At 39.9% G+C, this 21,407-nt stretch overlaps 1 protein-coding gene across 2 annotated transcripts in view; it reads left to right on the top strand.

Moving 5' to 3' along the window:
* Positions 1–12,760, top strand: part of COLQ (collagen like tail subunit of asymmetric acetylcholinesterase) — a 46,973-nt gene extending 34,213 nt beyond the window's left edge. The window contains exons 15-17 of one of the 2 annotated variants that reach the window (XR_008912472.1): positions 1,728–1,814; positions 2,644–2,746; positions 8,898–8,931. Coding sequence is in view for 1 of the 2 variants with exons in the window: in XM_007505121.2 (XP_007505183.1) it covers positions 1,694–1,814; positions 2,644–2,746; positions 8,898–8,967 (294 nt within the window). In the remaining variant the exon portion in view is untranslated. Of the gene's footprint in view, positions 1–1,693; positions 1,815–2,643; positions 2,747–8,897 lie in introns of both variants that reach the window. The other variant, XM_007505121.2, reaches the window with a different exon arrangement.
* The last annotated feature ends 8,647 nt before the right edge of the window (positions 12,761–21,407 follow it).

Here is a 21,407-nt window from a genome sequence, read left to right as displayed (position 1 = left end):
GCTAACATAATAAAAATGACAAATTACAAACTAATTTATTTATTTAGTGCCATACCCATCAAACTACCAAGAAATGTTTTTGCTGAATTAGAAAAAACCATAACAAAGTTCATTTGGAAGAACAAAGGATCAAGGGAAATAATGGGAAAAAATGTGAAGGAAGGTGGCCTAACAGTACCAGATCTCAAACCACTATAAAGCAGTGATCATCACAACAATATGGTACTGGCTAAGAGACAGGAAGGAGGATCAGTAGAATAGATATAGTATCTATATCTATATCTATAACAGTATAGGAAAGATTACGTTTAGATCAACACCTCACACCCCACACCAAGATAAACTCAGAATAGGTGAATGACTTGAATATAAAGAAGGAAACTATAAGTAAATTAGGTGAACACAGAATAGTATACTTGTCAGATCTTTGGGAAAGGAAAGATTTTAAGCCAAGCAAGAGCTAGAAAAAATTACAAAATGCAAAATGATTATATTAAATTAAAAAGGTTTTGTACAAATAAAACCAATGCAAACAAAATTAGATGGAAAGCAACAAATTGGGAAAAAATCTTCATAACAAAAACCTTTGACAAAGGTCTAATTACTCAAATTTATAAGGAGCTAAATCAATTGTACAAAAAAAAATCAAGCCATTCCCCAATTGATAAATGGGAAAGGGACATGAATAGGCAATTTTCAGATAAAGAAACCAAAACTATTAATAAGCACATGAAAAAGTGTTCTAAATCTCTTATAATCAGAGAGATGCAAATCAAAACAACTCTGAGGTATCACCCCACACCTAGAAGATTGGCTAACATGGCAGCACGGGAACGCAATTAATGTTGGAGGGGATGTGGAAAAATAGGGACATTAATATGTCCTGGTGGAGTTGTGAATTGATCTAAACATTCTGGAGGGCAATTTGGAATTATGCCCAAAGGGCTTTAAAAGACTGTCTGCCCTTTGATCCAGCCATACCACTTCTGTGTTTGTACCCCAAAGAGATAATAAGGAAAAAGACTTGTACAAGAATATTCATAGCTGCACTCTTTGTGGAGTAAAAAATTGGAAAATGAGGGGATGCTGAACAAATTGTGGTATATGTTAGTGATGGAATACTATTGTACCCAAAGGAATATACCCATTTTAGAGATGAGGAAACTGAGACTCAGGGAGGTTAAGTGCTTTGTCCACATTCACATAGCCAGGACAGGAAAATAAGAGACACATTTATCTCTCTGTCCAATACACAGACTTCCTCTAAGCTATGGATCCTGAGCCTTTTTTGTTCCAAGGGCTCCTTTGGCAGGCTAGTGAAACCAATGGATCCTTCCTCAGAATTATGTTTTTAAATACATAAAAGGAAATACATAGGATAATAAAGGAAATCGGGCCTATTGAAATAGTCATTAAAATATTAAAACAACAAATTCATGGACACCAGGTTAAGAACCTTTGCTCTAAGGTCAGTGAATAGTTCATAGAGAAGGAACAAATTAACATTTGTTTTTATCCCCAAATAGAATTGACTTTTTAATGGTATGAGGAATCCCATTACCTCTTTGCTTGTATTTCTCTTGGACTTTGCCTCAAAATGTCTTTAGTTCCAAGCTCCCAAGCTGTTTTCTTTCTCATTCATTGGGGCATCTGTTGTCCCCTCCTGGTAATTGTTCTGTGTTTGTTTGGATAGCTTACTCCTTTCTATCCTGTGGATTACCCTGTAGACGATGGCAACTCTTGTGGAGATGGACTCCTACAGCGTGGGGAGGAATGTGATGATGGCAACAACAACGTGGCTGATGACTGCATAAGTAAGTGATCGGCTTCTTTTCCCAATGGGAAAACAAGGAGGAGAGCAATCCGGAATTCCTTTTGGCCCAGTCTAGACATAATTAGTATACCCCAAGTTCAGAGATTATGTCAAAAAAAAAGATAGGGGGTGGGAAAGAGAGAGATAGAGATAGAGACAGAGAGAGACAGAGACAGAGACAGAGACAGAGTCAGAGAAAGATACAGGAGAGACAGAGAGGGACAGAGAGACACAGAGAGACAGAGAGACAGAGAGAGACAGAGAGACAGAGACAGAGAGACACAGAGAGAGAGAGATCATGAAATGTCTTCTCCAATTGCTTTTAGGAATAAAATGAAGTGTCTTATCTAAGAGAATGTATGTGTCAAAGTGTCCTACAAACAGGCTGATATCTTTGCTTTCTTCACCAGTAGAGATCCCGATAATCAATGAAATGATTTGGAGCAGGGAAGGGATTAGGAAATAAGGATCTGGATGGCCCATAGGCTACATCTTTACTTCCCTGATGAATGAATGCATCATACCTTCTAACAATTTATACTCATTTAAACTGCTGGAAATTACTTGAGTGTCTTGGAACTGTAATTGGCCCTGGCCTTTGACTTGCCCCTAATCTTTTGATTTCATATGTAGAGATTGATGATCAACATGCCAACCTGCTGATGGATCCAAATACCCAAGGCACTGTAGATACAAAAATTCCTTCTGGTTACCAGGAAAAGACCTTTTGGCTACAACATCCTCACAGATGAAGCCTTTATGTGATCCAAATCCAGTCTCTACTTAATTCGCCTTAACCTTAGTGTTACTACCCTCTTTTGTCAATCTAGGATGTCATCGTGCATACTGTGGAGACGGTTATCGACAGGAAGGTGTGGAAGACTGTGACGGAAGGGATTTTGGCTATCTGACTTGCGAGACCTATCTCCCTGGGTAGGGATAAAATGATGTATTGTTGAGCGAATGCAAAAGGGGTTTGAGCTAGGCTGATTCTGTCTGTCCTCAGAGAGCTACAATTACTTGAAAGCAAAAGCTCTTTGCTCTTGGGAGCATGCCACACCAAGAAGGATGGAGGGAAGGGAGAAGCAGGGATACAATTTGCATCACCCTTGATTCAAAAGGAGGACAAAGTGATCTGTTCCTAGGCAACCTCTATGTACCTTAAAAAAAATCACCAAAAAAAAAAGCATCTTTTTGCTCTGCCCCCAAGACAGCTTGAATACATTGTGCTTCCTTGATTGTGGGTTTGGAGAAGGAAGTTAAGGGTGAGTCAAAAAGAACAAAGAAGTTGTACCAGATTCTGTTCAACTTGACAAATACTTATTAAGTATTACTGTACCTAATTACTGTATCTACTTCCTGTTACTGTGGTAAGTACTGAAGGGATATGATGAAGAATAAGACACTGTCCTTGCCTACCCTTGGTAGGATTATATTTCTAAAAATTAGATATTTCCCATGACCCTTCTTCCTGGTAGACCCAAATTAGGTGGCTGAAATAGGCAGCTTTAAATAGAGATAGGCTGCATTCATGAGAATTGACAGGAACCAATTACTTAGAAGATATTACATTGGCTCAAGTAAGATAGAAGAACAGATTAAAAATAAAGATCACATGGGCCCATGTATTTCCAAAAATATATGCAGTTATCCCTCCCACATTGTGGGAGTTAGGGGCATGGTGTCCCTGTGATCTGGAAAATCCACATAAAATTTTTTAACCCTCCAAGAACTTTGAATTTTTTCCTTTTCTTTCATGGAGTGTTTACAATACTTTATTGTAAATTTTGGGTTATGTATGCATTTCTGAGTTTCTAAACTTTTCCCGTGTCATCTGCTAGCCTTTGTGAGTTTGTCTGCAGCTTTCACAAAACTCACAAAAAATTACCACTTAATGTCTTATGCCAACCCGAGTTATAGCGAAACCACAATGGGGAAAGTCGGCATGTGGAAAAGAGAACTGTATTTTGATAATCCATTCTTAGTGGCTGTCCAACCACAAATTGTTGCCTTTTTTAAAAAACCCTTATTTTCTGTCTTAGTAATAACTCTCAGACAGAATGGCGAGGGCTAGGCAAACAGACTTCCTCAGGATTACACAGCTAGGAAGGGTCTGAGATCATATTTGAATCCGAATCCTCTTGACTCCAGGCCTCGTACTCTATCCATTGTGCTACTGAGCTGGCCCTCTGGAGGTACTTTCAGGTTCCAAGTAGCTAAATGAAGTGGTACATCCTTTTCTGCATGCCATATGAACAAGTCAACAAGCATTTCTTAAGCACTTACTATATGCCAGGCAGTGTGTTAAGCTACAAAGAAAGGCAAAAAAAAAAACCCAACTCAAAATAAAACAAAACAAAAAAAACTCAACCTAACCCTTGCTGTCAAGGGGTTTGGAGTCCAATGGAAGATTCTTTTTCATCTGTAAAGAAGCAGGTGCAATGTTTTCTTGGTGGAGAGATGGAGGGATAGGTCTAAAGTTTTTTTTTTTTCCTTATTGGGTTTTCTACATTAGGAAAACATCACAACTCTCTCAAAGGCATGGAAAGAAGTGAGTTGAACAGAATGAGAGTAAAAAGATTGTTCAGGCCACCTGTCTGACTTAAGGGATGAAGAAAGTGAGGTTCTCCTAGGAGGTTAAATTACTCCCGGCCTGAAAGGTGGGTCTCTTGACTCTCCCAGGCCAGCACATGGCCTCCACTGGAATGTTGCCATTCTGGGGATCCAAGCCGGGCTCTGGAGCTGATAGGGGAATGTTTTATGCACCAGCCAGAGTTGCTCTTTAATTTGGCCAAGCTGCTTACTGAATTATCTCCTGATTATTGACTGGCCTCATTTGTCCTCCGAAAGATTCTTTCTCTCCTCATCAGCATTCCTCCTTTCCCAAATCGTACCTTCTGTTTCCTGTCAGCTATCATTTCAGTGGCATAGGGAGCAAGCAGTAACTGCTAATTAACCATATTCTGGAGCCTCCAAGTAGATTGTGGGAAATTGGTCATGCTCAGAGCTGGGCTAGGCTGAGCTTCCATTCTTTTCCATTCCAAACTCCAAATTCACAAACCTCTATTAAGTTCTTACTCTATGCAAGGCACTGTTAGATGCCAAGAGAGAAAGGAAACTATTCCTTCTCTCCAGAAACTCCTGTTCTGCTAGCTGGAGATAAGGATAATACAAGATAAGGATCGAGAAGGCTGAAACCTTTTGGATATTAGAGAAGGTATCATGGCAGGGATGACACTAGAAGGAAAATAAGGGAACTGAAAGGCAGAATGAGCAGGGAGTGCATTCCAAAAATGGGAAATGGTTTGTGGGAACTCAGGGAGGCAGGAGGAGGAGGACTAAAATGGAGAATGTATCCCATATGGCTGTAAAGTGGAACCAGATTGTAGAGAACCTGCAGTTCCAGGCTAGGAAACTTGTATTTTATCTTGAAGTCATGGCTGTTGACCTTTGTACTCAAAGAGAACCAAAATAACCCAGAGAGATGTCTTAACTCATTAATGAATTGGATTTAAGTGAGTAAGAGTGGCACTAGTTACTCTAGTGGCAAGACAAAAGTCAAAAGGACTGGTGGTGGCCTGAGATGCAGTGGATGAACTTGGCATTTTCAGTGTCCAACTAAGCTCTAAGCACTCCATAGCTCCTCCTCTGCCACCTTCTTGGACACTGGAACAAATTGTTTTCATATGCCCCTTCTGTCATCGGAAGTCTTCCCATGCTAGGGAGAGGACCACCCCCACTCCCAACTCAGTCTGGCTTAGACAGGATGTGGCTGCTACACATGCTACAACTTCTTGAAGCCACAGGTAGAGCTGGGTGGCAGGTATATACCAAAAGAGGATGAGAAGCTCTGGCAAAAAGGGGTAGGCAAGCCCTCACATCAGAGGGACTAGTCTTCCCCGAACGCCCTGAATGTCCCTCTAGAGGTTATAGAGAGCCTTTAAATATATATACGAGCAAGAGAGTACTGCCATCAGACCTATGCTTTAAGAGGATGCCTTATAAGGAGAGAGACTAGGACTGTGGAAACCAATTAGGGGACTAGTAAAATAGTGCAGGAGAATGGTGATAAGGGTTATGTGAGTGGAGGGGGAAAAAAAAGATGTAAGTAATTCATTTGAAGGTAGAATCAACAAGACTTGGCAAAATGATTGGCTCTGTGGCCGATGAGGCATAGAGAAGAGTTAAGGATGACTCTGAGGTTGGTGAGCATAAGCACAGGTGCGCAGCCATCAGAAACGGGGAAGTTTGGAGCACAGATTTAAGGGGAAGATGTAATTTCTCATTTGGACATGTTGAGTTTGAGGTGGAAATGTCCATCGGGCAGTTGGAAATGAAGGACTAGAATTTAAGAGAGATTAGGGATAGAAACAAAAATCTACTTAGAAGTCCTCTGCCTAACACATGGGAGGTGAAAGGAGAATATAGAGAAAAGATGGTTCATAACATCTCTCTTTGGGGGCAAGAAGTAGATGCTGACCCAGCAAAGGAGACTGAGAAGGAACTGTCACAGAAGTATTGATGAGAACCAAGAAAGCCCAGTGCCCTAAGAACTAAAGCAAGAGAGGGCGGTCAACAGTGTCCAAAAGTGGGGAGAGGTCAGTGAGGATGAAGACTGGAAAAAAAATGTTGAATTTAGAAATGAACAATCATTGGTAACATTTGAAAGTGGTTTCAGTAGAATGATGGGGTCAGAAGTCAAATTACAAAGCGATAAGAAGTCGAATATCTAGGGAGAAAATGGAAGCGTATGTGGATGGTTTTCTAGAAGTTTAGTAGTGAACGTGTTTAAGATGGTGATCAAGGGAAGGTTATTTTAAGCATGAAGGACACCTCGGCATATGTTTAGGCAGCAAGGAAGGCCTCAGTAGATGGGGAGAGATGGAAAATGTGAGAGAGGGGGAATAATCAATGAATCAGACTCCTAGAAGATTATTGAACTTTGTATCTTTATTAAACTTTGTACCTTTAAAAGCAGAGAAGAGCCACTTCTTTTGAGAAAGAGAGGAAAGGCAAAGGTGAAGATTCTAGCCATATCAGAGCAGTGGAGACAAGGAAGTTGTGCATGGCCCTAGGACTCACTAGAGTAGGAGCCAGGGTTCTTTGTGGCAAGACAGAGTGATTGGAGCCCTCAGAAGAAAGATATTTAGAAGAGTTACTATGGATATGCAATAAAATGTCAATTAAAGAAGAAGAAGAAAATGACTGCAAATGAAGCAAGAACCTGCTGTGGACCAGCTCATTGTGTTGGGTGATTTCCTCTGGCATTGTTCAGCAACTCAGAATGAGGAGGTGCTGGGGGGTGAATCATTGTTGAGAGTTGGTACACATGAATAGGAGACAACAAGGAGGGAAGAGATTCAAAGGGAGAGCATGGTACCCTGCTGGACTGGTTAACTACAGAGTCCATACTATGAAGGGAATAAAGAGAAGCCAAGGGTGGGATGATGGGCTGAGACTAATTATAATTCAATTTGATTATAAACTCCTTGAGGGCAGGGACTATCTTTTGCCTCTTTTTGTCCTCCCAAATCTCAGCACAGTGACTAGTACATAGTAGGTGCTTAATAAATGTTTGCTGATTGATTAATTGTAATAAATCCACCATTGAGAAGAGTCTGAGAGGCTCCTTGTCTGTGGCACTGAATCCAAAAGTCGAGGTAAAAATCCCATTTCTTCTACTTTACCTATTTGGGCTATTCTTTTTTAATCTGAAAAATATGAGAGCGTTGCACTAGACCAGGGGTTCTTAGTTTAGGGTTTAAGAATCCCTAAGGTGCACATGGATAAATTTTTAGGAGTGAAATAGAAGAGTAAACTGACTGAAACTGTTACTGCTTGAAATAGAGAGAATATACTGTTCTCTGGCTAGCTGTGACTTGAGAACCTAAACCTGCTTATATGTAATGAATGTAGAAATGAGAAATGCTGAGGGATGCTACCACACAGGGATGCTGCCACCCAGGGGATACTGCTCTAGATAGATACTGGAGGATACTCTGGGGTTTGCCTACTGATCCCTACTGATGGCTGATTCTTTAATCTATTTTCAAACCTCTTTCCTCCTTCACTCCCTCCCTTTTCCAACCCTCTCCACTCAGTTCTTCTTGAAGCCTTGGCTCCTTCCCTCCCCACTTGAGTAAACTATATATTCTTTTCCTTTCCTTTTTCAAGTCAAGGGGTTTATTGGGATAACAGGATGGGAAACTGAGGTAAGAGGGATGAGGATTTCCCTAATCTAAAGGAGGGTTTGAGAAAGCATCCCAGTCACAAACTGTGACTCTAAGACAGTTAGGGAGATGGAGGACAGCAGCAGTTCAAAATCTTTCTTCTTCACAAATCAGCCAGGTCTCTCAGCTTAACCCCAGAAAGAAACAAAGTTCAAAGTCTCTAAGTTTCTCCTGGTCAGCTTCCATTGCTCAGAGCCAGAGAGACAGAGACCCAGTCCCCAAAAGCCAAGTTTCTCTTCTCAGTGTCAACTTCAACTGCTCAGAGCCAGAGAAACAAGAGACCAAGTCCAAAATCCCAGTCTCTCTTCTCAGTGTGGCCAGCAAAAGCCCCCAATTGTCACTCCTGGGAACATTCCATTGGAATCTTGGTTCTTGCATCTTGGTCCACAAGTCCTGCAAAACCTCTCTCTCTTCATGTCTCTATCACAGGAGGTCTGTGAACTTGTTTTTAATATTAGAAAAACTGTATTTCATTATCATCGGCTTCCTTTGCAATCCTGTGTTTTATGTATTTGAAGTCATTATGTGAGAAGAGGTCCATAGGGTCCTGCTTAGAGGATCTCTGAGGAAATACCTGAGTGGTACAGTGCATAAAGTGCTGGGCTTGGAGTCAGGAAGATATGTGTTCAAATCCAGATTTTATGACCCTAAACAAATTTGTAGGCCTCACCTGTAAAATAGGAATAAAAATAGTACCTACCTCCCAGAGCGGTCAGGATAAAATGATATATGTAAAGTTCTAGTGTCATATAAATGTCAGCTGTCATTATCATTCAGGTTCTATCCAACTCAAATCTCAAGATTCCCTGGTACCCAGGAAACTTCCTAACCCAAGATTTTCTTTCTCACCTCAGGTCTTATGGGGAATTGAGATGTACTCCACACTGCTACATTGACTCTACACCTTGTCGCTATTTCACATGAAGGCAGTGCAGGATGGGTGGTACCCCATGTGGAATGGACAGCAGTTGGCATGACACTAATTCAGACTGGCATAGTCATGCCAACTCTGCATGAAGAAAACAAAAAACCAACGATCTTGCTGCTGACGGCCATAGGAGATGTATGTTTAATTAGTTCTGACTGGAAGCAAAATGGACTACTGTATTCTTGTCTTAATCCAAAATGTCGGATGGCATCTCCCAGGCTCACTTGTGGGAGCTGGTCTGCTACCCAACTGTAAAGACAAATGAACTGGAAAACAGCAACGAATCTCCAGACCCAGGAAAACTATGTGAGAAGACAATAATACCTCAGTTTGGCACTGTCTACACACAGACTTTTGGGGGTGTTGTTTTCATTTAGTTTTGATCTGCAGCTTTCGACTATCTCTTGGTGGTGTGGAGCTCATGACAACACTCCACTCTTCTGCCCCACTCTGGCCCCTAGCTGGGTCAGGACTGTACAACAGCACAGACTTCAGCACTGGGGACATGAAGTGCCAAGGATGCCCACTGACAGAGTGAATCTCCTGTTCTACTGTGGAAGGGACCCATGGCCAGTGGTCAGCTTCAGAAGGCTCTTGGGATGAAAAGAGGGCACGTAGCCATCCCTCCCTGGGGAGATGGTGGATTAGCCCCAGACTGAGCAGTCACTGTCTCCTTAGACAAGAGGGAGCCAACTTCCATAAAGAGATGAAAGATCAGTCCCCACCCCCATGAAAACAGAGGCTTACTGAGAGCTTTCTGGACTAACTGCAAAAACTGTCTTGGAGGTTGGTGTCTGGTTTCTTAGCATCCACTTGGGAGAGGAGCCCTCAGGTCTCTAGGTCCCAGCCTTTGTTCTCTCTCTCTCTGTTGGTTCCATCCATCAGAGCCGAGCCTCATTATCTAATCCTAGTAACCACACCTCTGTGCCATTCTCTTACCCAGTTCACAGATGTGGCTTCCTCCCCGGTGCAGTCTTTCAGAAAACTTGGTCCCCTGTCTTAACTGTATAGGGTTCTGCCCCTGAAAATGATGCCTCTGTGCTTCTCATCTTTCCCTAGTGAGTACTTGGCAGCCTCTCTCCGGGTGCAGGAATCGCATGTGGGGCTTATTGTTGTCTCTAGATGGGAGCTCCTAATTTCTATACTTGTAAGTCCAACAGGTCTGCGAGTTGTCTCGAAGTCATCAGTCTGCCTAGAGAGGTGTTTATTTGTTCTGTCATGTGAAAAGGGGTCTAATGAGTGTCTGTCCCCACAGCATTAAAAAAGCTGGGCTTTGTTTACTGGAAGAACCAAATGGCTTATTCTGTGCAGAAGGATGAATGTTCTGTAGGTTTCATCCAAATCCATCACACATTAGTGTAAGGAACGCTCCCTACAGTTCACCTGTCTTTAGACGGCAAAGGGGTGAGCTGCTGATCCAGTTGGTATTCCAGTTTGACAAGGACTCGAATGAAGATGTCAAATCCATGCATTGCTTGTGCTGGAATCGGCATGACTAGACTCAACCCTATCAATGTCTCCCTGAAGACTGAACACAGGTGAGAAAGTCCCTGTCTCGGGTCAGTGAACAGAACACTTCCTTCCCCTTCATCAAGCTGGAGGAGCTAGTGTTGTCCACCCTTGACATGGGAATTTGTGGATGCAGAAAGGATAAAGGCGGTTCATGTACTCCTGGTGGCGTCTCTTTACTTAATGGTTGGTAACCAATTCAATGTCGTTGAACACTGCTTGGGGGAGGGCATGTGGTGGTAGAGGTGGTCTGAATTTAGATCTGACCCTCTATATTGGCACAAATTGGGTTCTCTTGTCTTCAAGGGGGATTCAACATTCTTTTTCTTAAAGAGAGAAAAATAGATTTCAGTTCTTTTTCATTGAGACAGCATACAGCACTTTGGCAGGGAGCAGAGATGGCCGGGGCAGAAATCAGCAGGGGGGAAGGGGGTCATATGGAGCAAATTCATTAATCTTATGTGTCGGTCTATCCCCCTCCTTGAGACTCATTTTCTTCATCCATAAAGCGATGAGGTAAGCGTGTTGACTGTGAAGGTCTTTCACTTCAAACATCCTTTGAAGCTATCTATGACCACTTCCCAGGCCTTGAGCTTTTCTTGTAGCGATGAAGAGTGTCTTGTTAAATGATCGCAGATGTTCTACAATCACAATTTGATGACATATCCATGTTTTGGCGATCTTCTTGGACAGAAAATGAATCAGCGGGAAGCCTCCCGCATCTTATAGTGGATAGACCCTTTATGGGAGATATGGATGGATGAAAGTGGCCTTCGTCATGGATGGCCATTCACTTGTCCCATAGCCGGGGTTCTTGTTGCCCCCTAAAATGGATTTTGCTGCTAACCATGTTGCTGCTAACCGTGTTAGCCGCCCTCAAGGTCCCGAAGCTTGTGCTTATTACTGGATATTCCATCTTTGCACAGGACTGTCCCTGAAGACGTTCTCTTGCCCAGCCTCCTCCGGGAGGACCCATTTTTTGAGAGCTGAGGGTATGGCATATTACTTCCTGCCCGTTATATGTGCTTTTCCATATTGGTCATGTAATCTTGTAACATACATTTACTATATCAACCATGTAGATTTGGGAACTGACTGTACTACACAACCTATGCACAATAAAATCCATTTCTTTGAAATACTGTCTCCTCCATCCTCATCTCTATTTTCCTTCCATGTCAGATACAAGTTCTTGTTATTTGGGGCTAACTATGTTTGTTATAAAACTACATAACAATAATAAACCACGTTTGTAGAATGCTTTAAGGTTTCTTCTGTTGTAATATTGTACTGGGCCTGGTGTCAAGAAGATCTGAGAGCAAGCACTGCCTTTGCCTGTTAGGAGCTACATGACCATGGGCAAGGCAGTCAACCCCCGAGTTTCAATGTTCTCGTTTGCAAAATGGAGAGACTCATAACTGTAGTATGTTATTTGTTTATTAGGCAGCCTTTGATGCCCTTAAAAGACAAACAAACCCCAAGAGGCATCTTCTAGATTATAGAATGAATCATTCAGATGGCATGAGGCTATGAGACTCCAATGAGAAAGTGAACTCAAAAAGCACTTGGTAAACTTTAACTTGCTATAGAAATGCCCAAGTGTATTATCATTTCCTCATAACAACCCTGTGACTTGGACGGTGGGAGCATTATCACCCTACAGACCCCAGTCAATAGAAGAAATGAATCACGGAGGAAAAGTCTTAGAGACATATTTAAATCTCTGACTCCAAAATCCAGCCCTCTTTGTGCTGTTACTCAGAATCCAAAAGTGCCGATTAGTCAAGGTTTAGGTGTAAAATGAAACCAGAAGGTTGGGGAGGAGGAATGAAAAGAAATCAAATTAATTAGTGTGACTTTTCTGGCTCTGGCAGCCTCGTGCCATCTGAGTGACTTGTTCTATAATCTAGAGAACGTCTTTTGGGTTTGTTTGTCTGTTTAAGGGTTTCGAAGGCTGCCAAATAAACAAATCTCTCAGAATTTTTTGCATCTTGGCTTTCCCTTTTTGTAATTTTGGCAAAAAAATATTTTCACATGTAAAGAGCAGCAAAAGTGTGTATATGAACCCGTTCATTTCTATTATGTTTGTCTTCTTTTTTTTTTAAAGGATAGATCACATTTAACATGGCACTGACACTGTCCTGCTTCTCCATCTCACCTTCTGAATATTCTGCTTCCTTTTGTGTATTTTCAAATGTTTCATTGATAATTTAATTTTCTTCCCTTACCACTAATCCCTCTGTCCAAGTCTCTAAATAAATAAAAATTTGGTTAAGTAAAGCAAACTTGTGCATTGGTTTTGTCTGGAAATATGTTTCATTTTGCACCCACAATCCTCCCTGACAAGGGGCAAGAGCTGTGATTAGTTCTTAAGTCTTTCAAAGTTGCTCTGTGGTCATTGGAGAAATTGTTCTCCTGGTTCTATTCATTTCATTCTGTGTATTGGTTTATGGAAGTTTTCCTGAATTTCTCTAATCTGTCCCTTTTTTCTGCCTTAACTTTATCTGAATAAAAGGCACTCATAAGAGCATCTTGCCATATCTTAACGTTACACATTCTTCTACTATAATTTGTTCAGACTTTGTTTCCAGTTCCTTGCTGCAACAAGAAGTGCCGCTGTAACTATTTGTATATATGGGTCCCTTCCATCTATCTTTAGCCTCTTTAGGGAATATGCCTAGAAGTGGTATTGGGAATAGAGTTCAAAATTGCTTTCCAAACTAGTTGGATCAATGTATGCCTTCCCCAACAGGGCACTAGTGTGTCAGTCGTCCTACGATGGTCATTTATCTTTCTTTAGCCATCTTTGCCTATTTGATGAAGGTGAAGTAGAATCTCAGTCATTTTGTATCTAGGTCAGGGATACATTTGGAGTTTATTGTGGTGTATGATGTGAAATGCCAGTTTAAACTCAATTTCTGTCAAACTATTTTCTAATTTCCTAGCAGTTTTTGTCTTATCCTGAGTCCTTACCACAGTCATTGTGTCCTGGGGTTTATCAAATGCTATGCTACATTTTTTTTTTGCTTCTGGGACTTTTATACTTCTGAGACTTTTATACTTCATCTGTTCCATGGATCAACTCTTCTATTTTTTAACAGGTACCAAAAATTTTTTAAACCCTTACCATCCATCTTAGGATCAATCCTATGTATTGGTTCCAAAGCAGAAGAGTGGCAAGGACTAGGCAATGGGGGTTAAGTGACTTGCCCAGGGTCACCGAGCTGGGAAGTGTCTGAGGCCAGATTTGAACCTAGGACCTCCCATCTCTAGTCCTGGACCAAATTGTTTTGATAATTACTACTTTGTAGCACTGAGATCCAATACTCCTAAGTCTTTTTTCCTCCTGAATTTTAAAAAATTATTTACTTTGAGTTCTTGACCTTTTGTTTTGACAGATTAATTTTGCTATTACTGTATATACTTCTATAAAATAGTCATTTGATTGCTTAATTAGCATAGCATCGAAACTACAAATTAATTTGGGTAGAATTATCATTTTTATTACATTGGCCTGACTCAGCAATGAACAATTAATATCTTTCCAATTATTTAAGTCTTCTTGTATTTCTATAAGATATCTTCTTAATATAATTCCCATGTGCATTTTGGTGAGTGGAATTTGAGATGTTTTCTACATTCTGTAGTTGAAATTTTTAATGGAATTTCTTTTTCTATATCTTATATAGAAAAGATCATTTTGTGGGCTTATTTTTTAGCCATGTGTTTTGCAGGTTATTGTTTCAATTAATTTTAGTTGAATATGGCTTTCTAGGCAAAATATCATCAGAAAAAGTGGTAATTTTGTTTTCTTCTCTGTCTATGCTTAGTTCTTTGGTTTTTCTTAGCTTATTGCTATAGCTAGCATTTATAGAACTATTTCAGATGGTGACATATAGCAGATAATAGGGGACATCCTTGCTTTACAACGGACATTGGTATTATTGGAATGGCATCTAGTATTTCTCCATTAGATGTTTTAGCTCTTGGTTTTCCACATATGCGTTTCCATTTCAGTTGTATCTGACTCTTCATGACCCATTTTTGGGTAAGATACTGCTTGTCAATATTAAAGAAATGTCTACTTATATTTATAATTCATAAAAATTAAAGGATGTTTTGATCATTTAAAACAAAAGGTTTGGGGTTACTTGTTATATAAATCTGGGCATTTTTATATCAATACATTTCATTTGTTATCATTTTTGTTGGCATAAAACTGAGTAAATTAGTTTATAATGATTTTATTTTTTGTAATTTTTTTAAATTTGCCAATTTGGGTTTCCTGTTTTTTTAATGTTTAATCAAATAAGCTGTTTATTAGTTTTTTTTTAAGTACTAGCTCCTACCTTCATTGTCAACTCAATGAGGTTTTTATTTCATTTCCTCTCCCCCATTTTTGATTTTTAGAATTTTCATTTTTGTGTTTAGTTGAAATATTTTGATCTGTTGCTTTAAAATTTTTTTTTAATTTGTATACCCATAGCATGTTTTATTTTTCTCTTGTTGATACATGTTTCAAGATATATATTTCTTTCAAGAACTATATTGGTTATATCCCAAAAGACTTAGTATGTGGTTTCATTGTTTCCATTTTATGTTATGAAATCTTTTGTTTCTGTGATTTGGTCTTTGATCCACTTATCCTTTAGGATATCATCTGAAAAAGTGGTAATTTTGTTTTCTTCTCCGTCTATGCTTAGTTCCTTAGTTTTTCTTAGCTTATTGCTATAGCTAGCATTTATAGAACTATTTCAGATGGTGACATATAGCAGATAATAGGGGACATCCTTGCTGAATTGATCTTCATTTAAGTTTGACTCCTTTTTAAAAATTCTTTTTATAGGGGGCAGCTGGGTAACTCAGGCCTGGAGACGGGAGGTCCTAGGTTCAAATCTGACCTCAGATACTTCCCAGCTTGGTGACCCTGGGCAAGTCACTTAACCCCCATTGCCTAGCCCTGAACACTCTTCTGCCTTGGAGCCAATACACAGTGTATATGGAAGGTAAGGTTTCTAAAAAAAAATCTTTTTATTGATTACATTTTTTTGTGTATTATAAGAGAGTAAAGGATGCCCAATACTTAATTTTTCCAATTTGGAAGTATGCAAATAGTGGCTTTAAAAGACTCCATAAATACTGAATATTTATGAGAACACTTTTTGTATTGACAAAGAACTGGAAACAAAGTGGATGCCCATGAACTGGAGAACGGCTCTGTAAATTGCAGTTGATAAATGCAATAAATAAACTATTACTTTATCTTAAGACACTTATGTGAAATGACACAAAGTGAAGTAAGCTTCATTTTAATAATGTGAATTTTTGTTGTTAATGTTTTTTATAGACATGTTTTTAAATTCATTCTATCCGTGACGGGTGAATTTATTCCGTCCACATTCATGGTTGCAATTGTTTTCCACTCCATCATAACCTCATACTTTTTCCTCCTTTTGCCTCCCAACCTTCTCTTTACAAAGAAAATTATGGCAAAGGGGAAGGATTTTGATCAATCCTAGTAAGCTATAACTAAAATGGTCTGATTACTCCTCCTCTGCCTCTGTTGGCCTGGACCCTCCTTGCTGTTTTTTTTTGCTCTTTCTTTAATTTCTCCCTTTATGATCCCCTTTTTCTTTTTTTTTTAAATTTTAAACATTATTTTATTTGGTCATTTCCAAACATTATTCACTGGAAACAAAGATCATTTTCTTTTCCTCCCCGCCCCCCCTCCCACCACCTTTCCCTCTCCCATAGCCGACGCACGATTCCACTGGTTATCACATGTGTTCTTGACTCGAACTCATTTCCCTGTTGTTGGTATTTGCATTAGAGTGTTCATTTAGAGTCTCTCCTCAGTCATTTCCTCTCAGCCCCTGTAGTCAAGCAGTTGCTTTTCATTGGGGTTTTTACTCCCACAGTTTATCCTCTGCTTGTGGATAGTGTTTTTTAGATCCCTGCAGATTGTTCAGGGACATTGCATTGACACTAATGGAGAAGTCCATTACATTTGATTATACCACAGTGCTTCAGTCTCTGTGTACAATGTTCTCCTGGTTCTGCTCCTCTCGCTCTGCATCACTTCCTGGAGGTTGTTCCACTCTCCGTGGAATTCCTCCACTTTATTATTCCTTTTAGCACAATAGTATTCCATCACCAACATATACCACAATTTGTTCAGCCATTCCCCAACTAAAGAGCATCCCCTCCTTTTCCAATTTTTTTGCCACCAAAAAGAGTGCAGCTATGAATATTCTTGTACAAGTCTTTTTCTTTATTATCTCTTTGGGGTACAAACCCATCAGTGATATGGCTGGATCAAAGGGCAGACAGTCTTTTATCACCCTTTGGGCATAGTTCCAAATTACCCTCCAGAATGGCTGGATATGACCCACTTTCTAATGTTAGTTTGCTTTGCTAATTATTCCCTCTTCCCCTCCCTTAACCTTCCTCCACTTTTCTTGTACTAGCCCTTTCCCTGTTGAGTGTAATGTACTTCTACACCAAACAGTGTTTATGATGAACTTTTATTAGCCCAAATCAGATGAGTGAGGCTCAAAAACTGCTCATTCATCTCACCCCCTTTTATCTGTTCTGTTTTGCAAGTCGCTTCATTCTCCATCATTTCTTCCCTAGTGTAGTCCTTTTTTCCTCTTTTCTTCTCTTAAAACCAAAAAGGCATAACACAAACCACTACTACATTGTTTTTTTCTTTCTTTACCTCCTCTGTGACCTCTAAAGAGAATGGAGATTCAAGAGACCCTGGCCTCTTTTATGATTAGTATGTAAATATTATCATGAAGCCCTTTCCAATTGCTAAAATGTATTTACTCTTCTAGGTTTCTCTTGTCTCCTGTCCTTACACATAAAAATTCTACTCCCCTCTGGGCTTTTCATCAGGAATGCTTGAAAGTATTCTTTCAAGACCCATTAACGGTTCATTTTTTCCTCTGTGAAATCATGCTTAGTTTTTCAGCCAATTCTGGTTAAAACCTTTTTCTTTTGCATTTTGGAGTAATGATTCCAAGATTCTCACTTTGCTAGTAGCTGCAGCAGTCTTGTGTGATGCTGCCTGTAATTAATTAGTCCTTGAAACCTGTTTTTGGCTGCCTGCAGCATTAAAATTTGCGCTTGGATGTACTGGATTTTGGTTCTGGGAGTTTTCAATTTGGGATTTCATTCAGGAGATTGGTGTTTTCAATTCATTTTTTAGCAGATTGGGAAAGGATTCTTTTCTTGAAATATGATATCCAGGTCTTTTGTTCATAAATTTCAGGGCTGCTCCTCTTGAGTATATACTTTTCACATTTTAATCTTTAAGTCTTTTGACTTTGTTCTAATATTTCTTTTCTCTGGAATTGTTGATCAGTTTCCTTAAGACGACAACTAAGTAGAAGCAAAATAGCCATGTTCTCTCACAACTATTCAAGTAAGGGAGAAAGAAATAAAGAAACAAAGAGAGAGGAAGGATGAATGGACTGCATCAGACTGAGAAAGTAGAAGTTTAAGAGAAACTAGAGTAAGTATATTTTTATTAGCTCAAGTCCATACACAGAGACAGCCAGGATTCTAGGTATGAGGGAAGGAGTCCAGACAGAAAAGGCTGGCTTGAAAGTCTATTTAATAGAAGATTCAGTTAGGAAGTAGGGGTAAGCCAGGGAATCCTAGAATCTAGCCTTGGGGAAAAAATATAGGACTCTAGACTAAGATACCATCAAGGACACTTAGAACCAGGGCCCAGAAGGCTATGCAGTTTAGAAGGACAATGATCAGGACTCACCCTATCAATCAAAACTAAGTAGGGAAACTGAGACCCAGTTTCTCCAAAAAGCAGAGTGGAGATTGTGGGACTTTCTTGTTCCTATACTGTATTAATTCCTGAATGTGCATGCCTGTGTCTGGGATCTGGGTCACAGATACCATCCAGTCTGCTGCTTTTTGCATTTTCTTTGTCCTTCAGAATCCCAAGGAATGAGTTAATAATTGAAAAGAACAAGGGATCTCTTCCTGTGGGTTTCCCATGATATGTGCCAGGCACAATGCTAAGCACTGGGGGGAAAAAAATAAAACCAGTCCCTGTCCTCATGGAACTAGCACATAAACAACTATGTACAAACAAAAAATACCCAGAATAAATTGGGAGTCATCTCAGGGAGACGGAACTAAGATTAAAGAGGACTGGGAAAGGCTTCTTTAGCTGAGGCTTAGAGGAATCCAGGGATGCTAAGAGGGAGAAAATTCCAGGCACAGGGACAGCTAGTAAAAACACTTACGAGTTGGGAGTACCATGACTGTGGAAAAGCAAAAAGGTCAGTGTCACTATGATAGAGTACATAGAAGGGAATATAGTAGGAAGGGATCAGATCACCCAAGCTCCTGTCTCCCTCTCCCAGTGGTTTGATTCAGGTGTTGGCCCATGCCACATCTTTTGTCCCCTTCTCCTGGCAAAATATAGACTGCCCACCAGACTGTTGGTCATATACTACTGAGATCCTTAAAAGAACACAGCACTCATTACCCAGAACCCAGATAACAAAGATCAATACCAAAGAAAGCCCCCTCCAATCCTTCCAGAAGTACCCAAAGGCTAGCCCAAAACAAAAGCCCCAATTCAAAAAGACTGGAAAATGAATAAACAGAAGAAAATACTGATGATAGAAAGTTTTTGGCACCAGGGATGCCTATCATTCAAATCCAGAATAGAATAACAAAATATCCCTTACAAATAAGTCTCCAAAGAAAATCACATTTGCCATAAACCGTACTAGAATTCTTTGATGCAAAGAAGCAAGAGTTCTAAAAAAAAATATCAAGGAAAGAATTGGGAGGAGAATAAACAAAGTAGTATTCAAATAACTCAAGTAAGAGATTCCCTGAAAATCAGATTGGCTTCAATAGAGATCAATAACTCTATATGAGACAAGAAATATTCATGAAATTATCAGTTCTGTTTGCTCTAGTCTATTTTTCAAGGTATCTGCTACTTGGATAGCTCTTTTCTAAGCTATTTGTTTTCTAGCTGTTGTTTCATTTTGTAATTCTCTCCATTTCTTCCATAGGAATCCCTATGTCTTTCTTTTCCCTCAAGCTCTATTTATATTTGTTATGCAATCATTCTCTATTTACCTCTTGACTTCCCTTAACCTATAATATTTCTTCATTGTGTTTGAATTTTTCTTCTGTTTACTACTCATATTTCCAAACTCAGTTCCTAGAATGGAGTTTACCCTGCAAAGAACAAGACCTGTTTGCTAGACTGGCCTGGCTTCTGATTACCCTGATGCATCCATCCCAGCTCAGAGCACTCACAGATTTCAGGACCTGTTACAATAGCTTGGATTGACTTGTTTCCCCTCAGGTGACCTTTCTCACATCTGCAGGTTTCTGACCTTCTTCTTGGACAGTTCCGAACTGGATGGAAGAATTTACCAATGTTTCTCTTTGGTTCTCTTGATCATAGTCCAATCTGGTGCATTTATATAACTGTGCTGGAATGTATGTGGGAGAATTGGACTCCTCAAGGTCTTTTCATGGGCAGCTGGGTGGTGCCATAGTGCGTATAGTGCCAGGAAGACTCATCTTCAGAAGTTCAAATCTGGCCTCGGATACTTATTAGCTATGTGACCCTGGGCAAGTCATTTAACCCTACTGGTCTCAGTTTCCTTGTCTGTAAAACGAGCTGGAGAAGGAAATGGCAAGCCACTCCAGTATCCTGGCCAAGAAAGTCTCAAATGGGGTCATCCTCATCAAAGAATCGGATATGACCCAAAATGACTGAATAACAGAGGTCCTTTCATATTACCCTTTGAACTAGAAACCCAAGAGGTCTTTGTGGTAATATGTATATTACTATTCTGTTCAGATCTACCATATGCCTCTCCATTGCCCTTTGAGTCATCCTCAATCTGAGTTCTTCTGATTAGTGTCTCATGACTCACAGCCAGATTTCACTATCAGACAAAGTATTTACCCCAACCCAGTCATTTTACCCAAAGACCAGGGTGCCTACATTAGGTGCAAAAAGTAGCTATCTTTATCACCTCATACTTGCACAGAGAACACAATTTGAGTGCTTATGGCAAGAGAGCATGTGCTATTAGAAATCTGCCCAAACACAAAGGGAAAAATGAACCAGTGCCCTAAAAAAATGAAGGAAGAACAAGTTCCCCAGTGACATACTTGTTTGAGGGCTGGTGTCTGCTTCCACAGAAAAAAGGCCAACTTGCTAGAATGCCCAGTACAGGATACCCAAATCTCAGCCCTATGCTAAGGGCAATTCTTATTTTTTCTACTGCTGGCATACCTGTCTGGCACAGGGAATCAGTGAAACAGCTGAAGATGTAGATTCTGACTATCCTTTTTAAGGGAGAAACCTCAGATGAAATTTGATTTTTAGGCAAAAGAATCCTTTCTGCCATATTTAGCAAATGGCCATACAGCCTCAACTTTAAGACTTCCAGTGAAGAATTCAACTACTTTTTGAGACTCTAATCAGGAAGATTTTGTTGACCCTAAATTTGCCTCACTTAATTTCCCAAAGTTCCCTCTTCCATATAGTAACACTTCAAGTATCTGAAGAAAGCAATCATCTCTTCTCTCTCCAAGTATCATCACATTCTAACTCGTCTTGTCATGGATTCAGTTCTCCAAACCATCTTGGTCTTGTTCCTTTGTGTACTCTGAGTTGTCAATGATCTTTAAAAAAAAACGTGGTGCCTGAAACTAGCCACAATGATCATATTTGGGCTGACTCAGGAAAAAAATCCTCTATCAGCTCTTTTACACTATATGCATAACTTGGGACTCAATCTAAACATCTGCCCTTCCCCTTCTTCCTCTCCCCAATGAACTGCTTTTTAACTACATTCTGTACTTACATACATAATTTTTCTTAGCCCAAGTGAAGGACTTTTTCATTAATCTTTCCGAG

Source organism: Monodelphis domestica, chromosome 5 (assembly GCF_027887165.1).
Source record: "Monodelphis domestica isolate mMonDom1 chromosome 5, mMonDom1.pri, whole genome shotgun sequence".
NCBI lineage: Eukaryota > Metazoa > Chordata > Mammalia > Didelphimorphia > Didelphidae > Monodelphis > Monodelphis domestica.
This window is presented reverse-complemented; position numbering and strand designations above follow the sequence as displayed.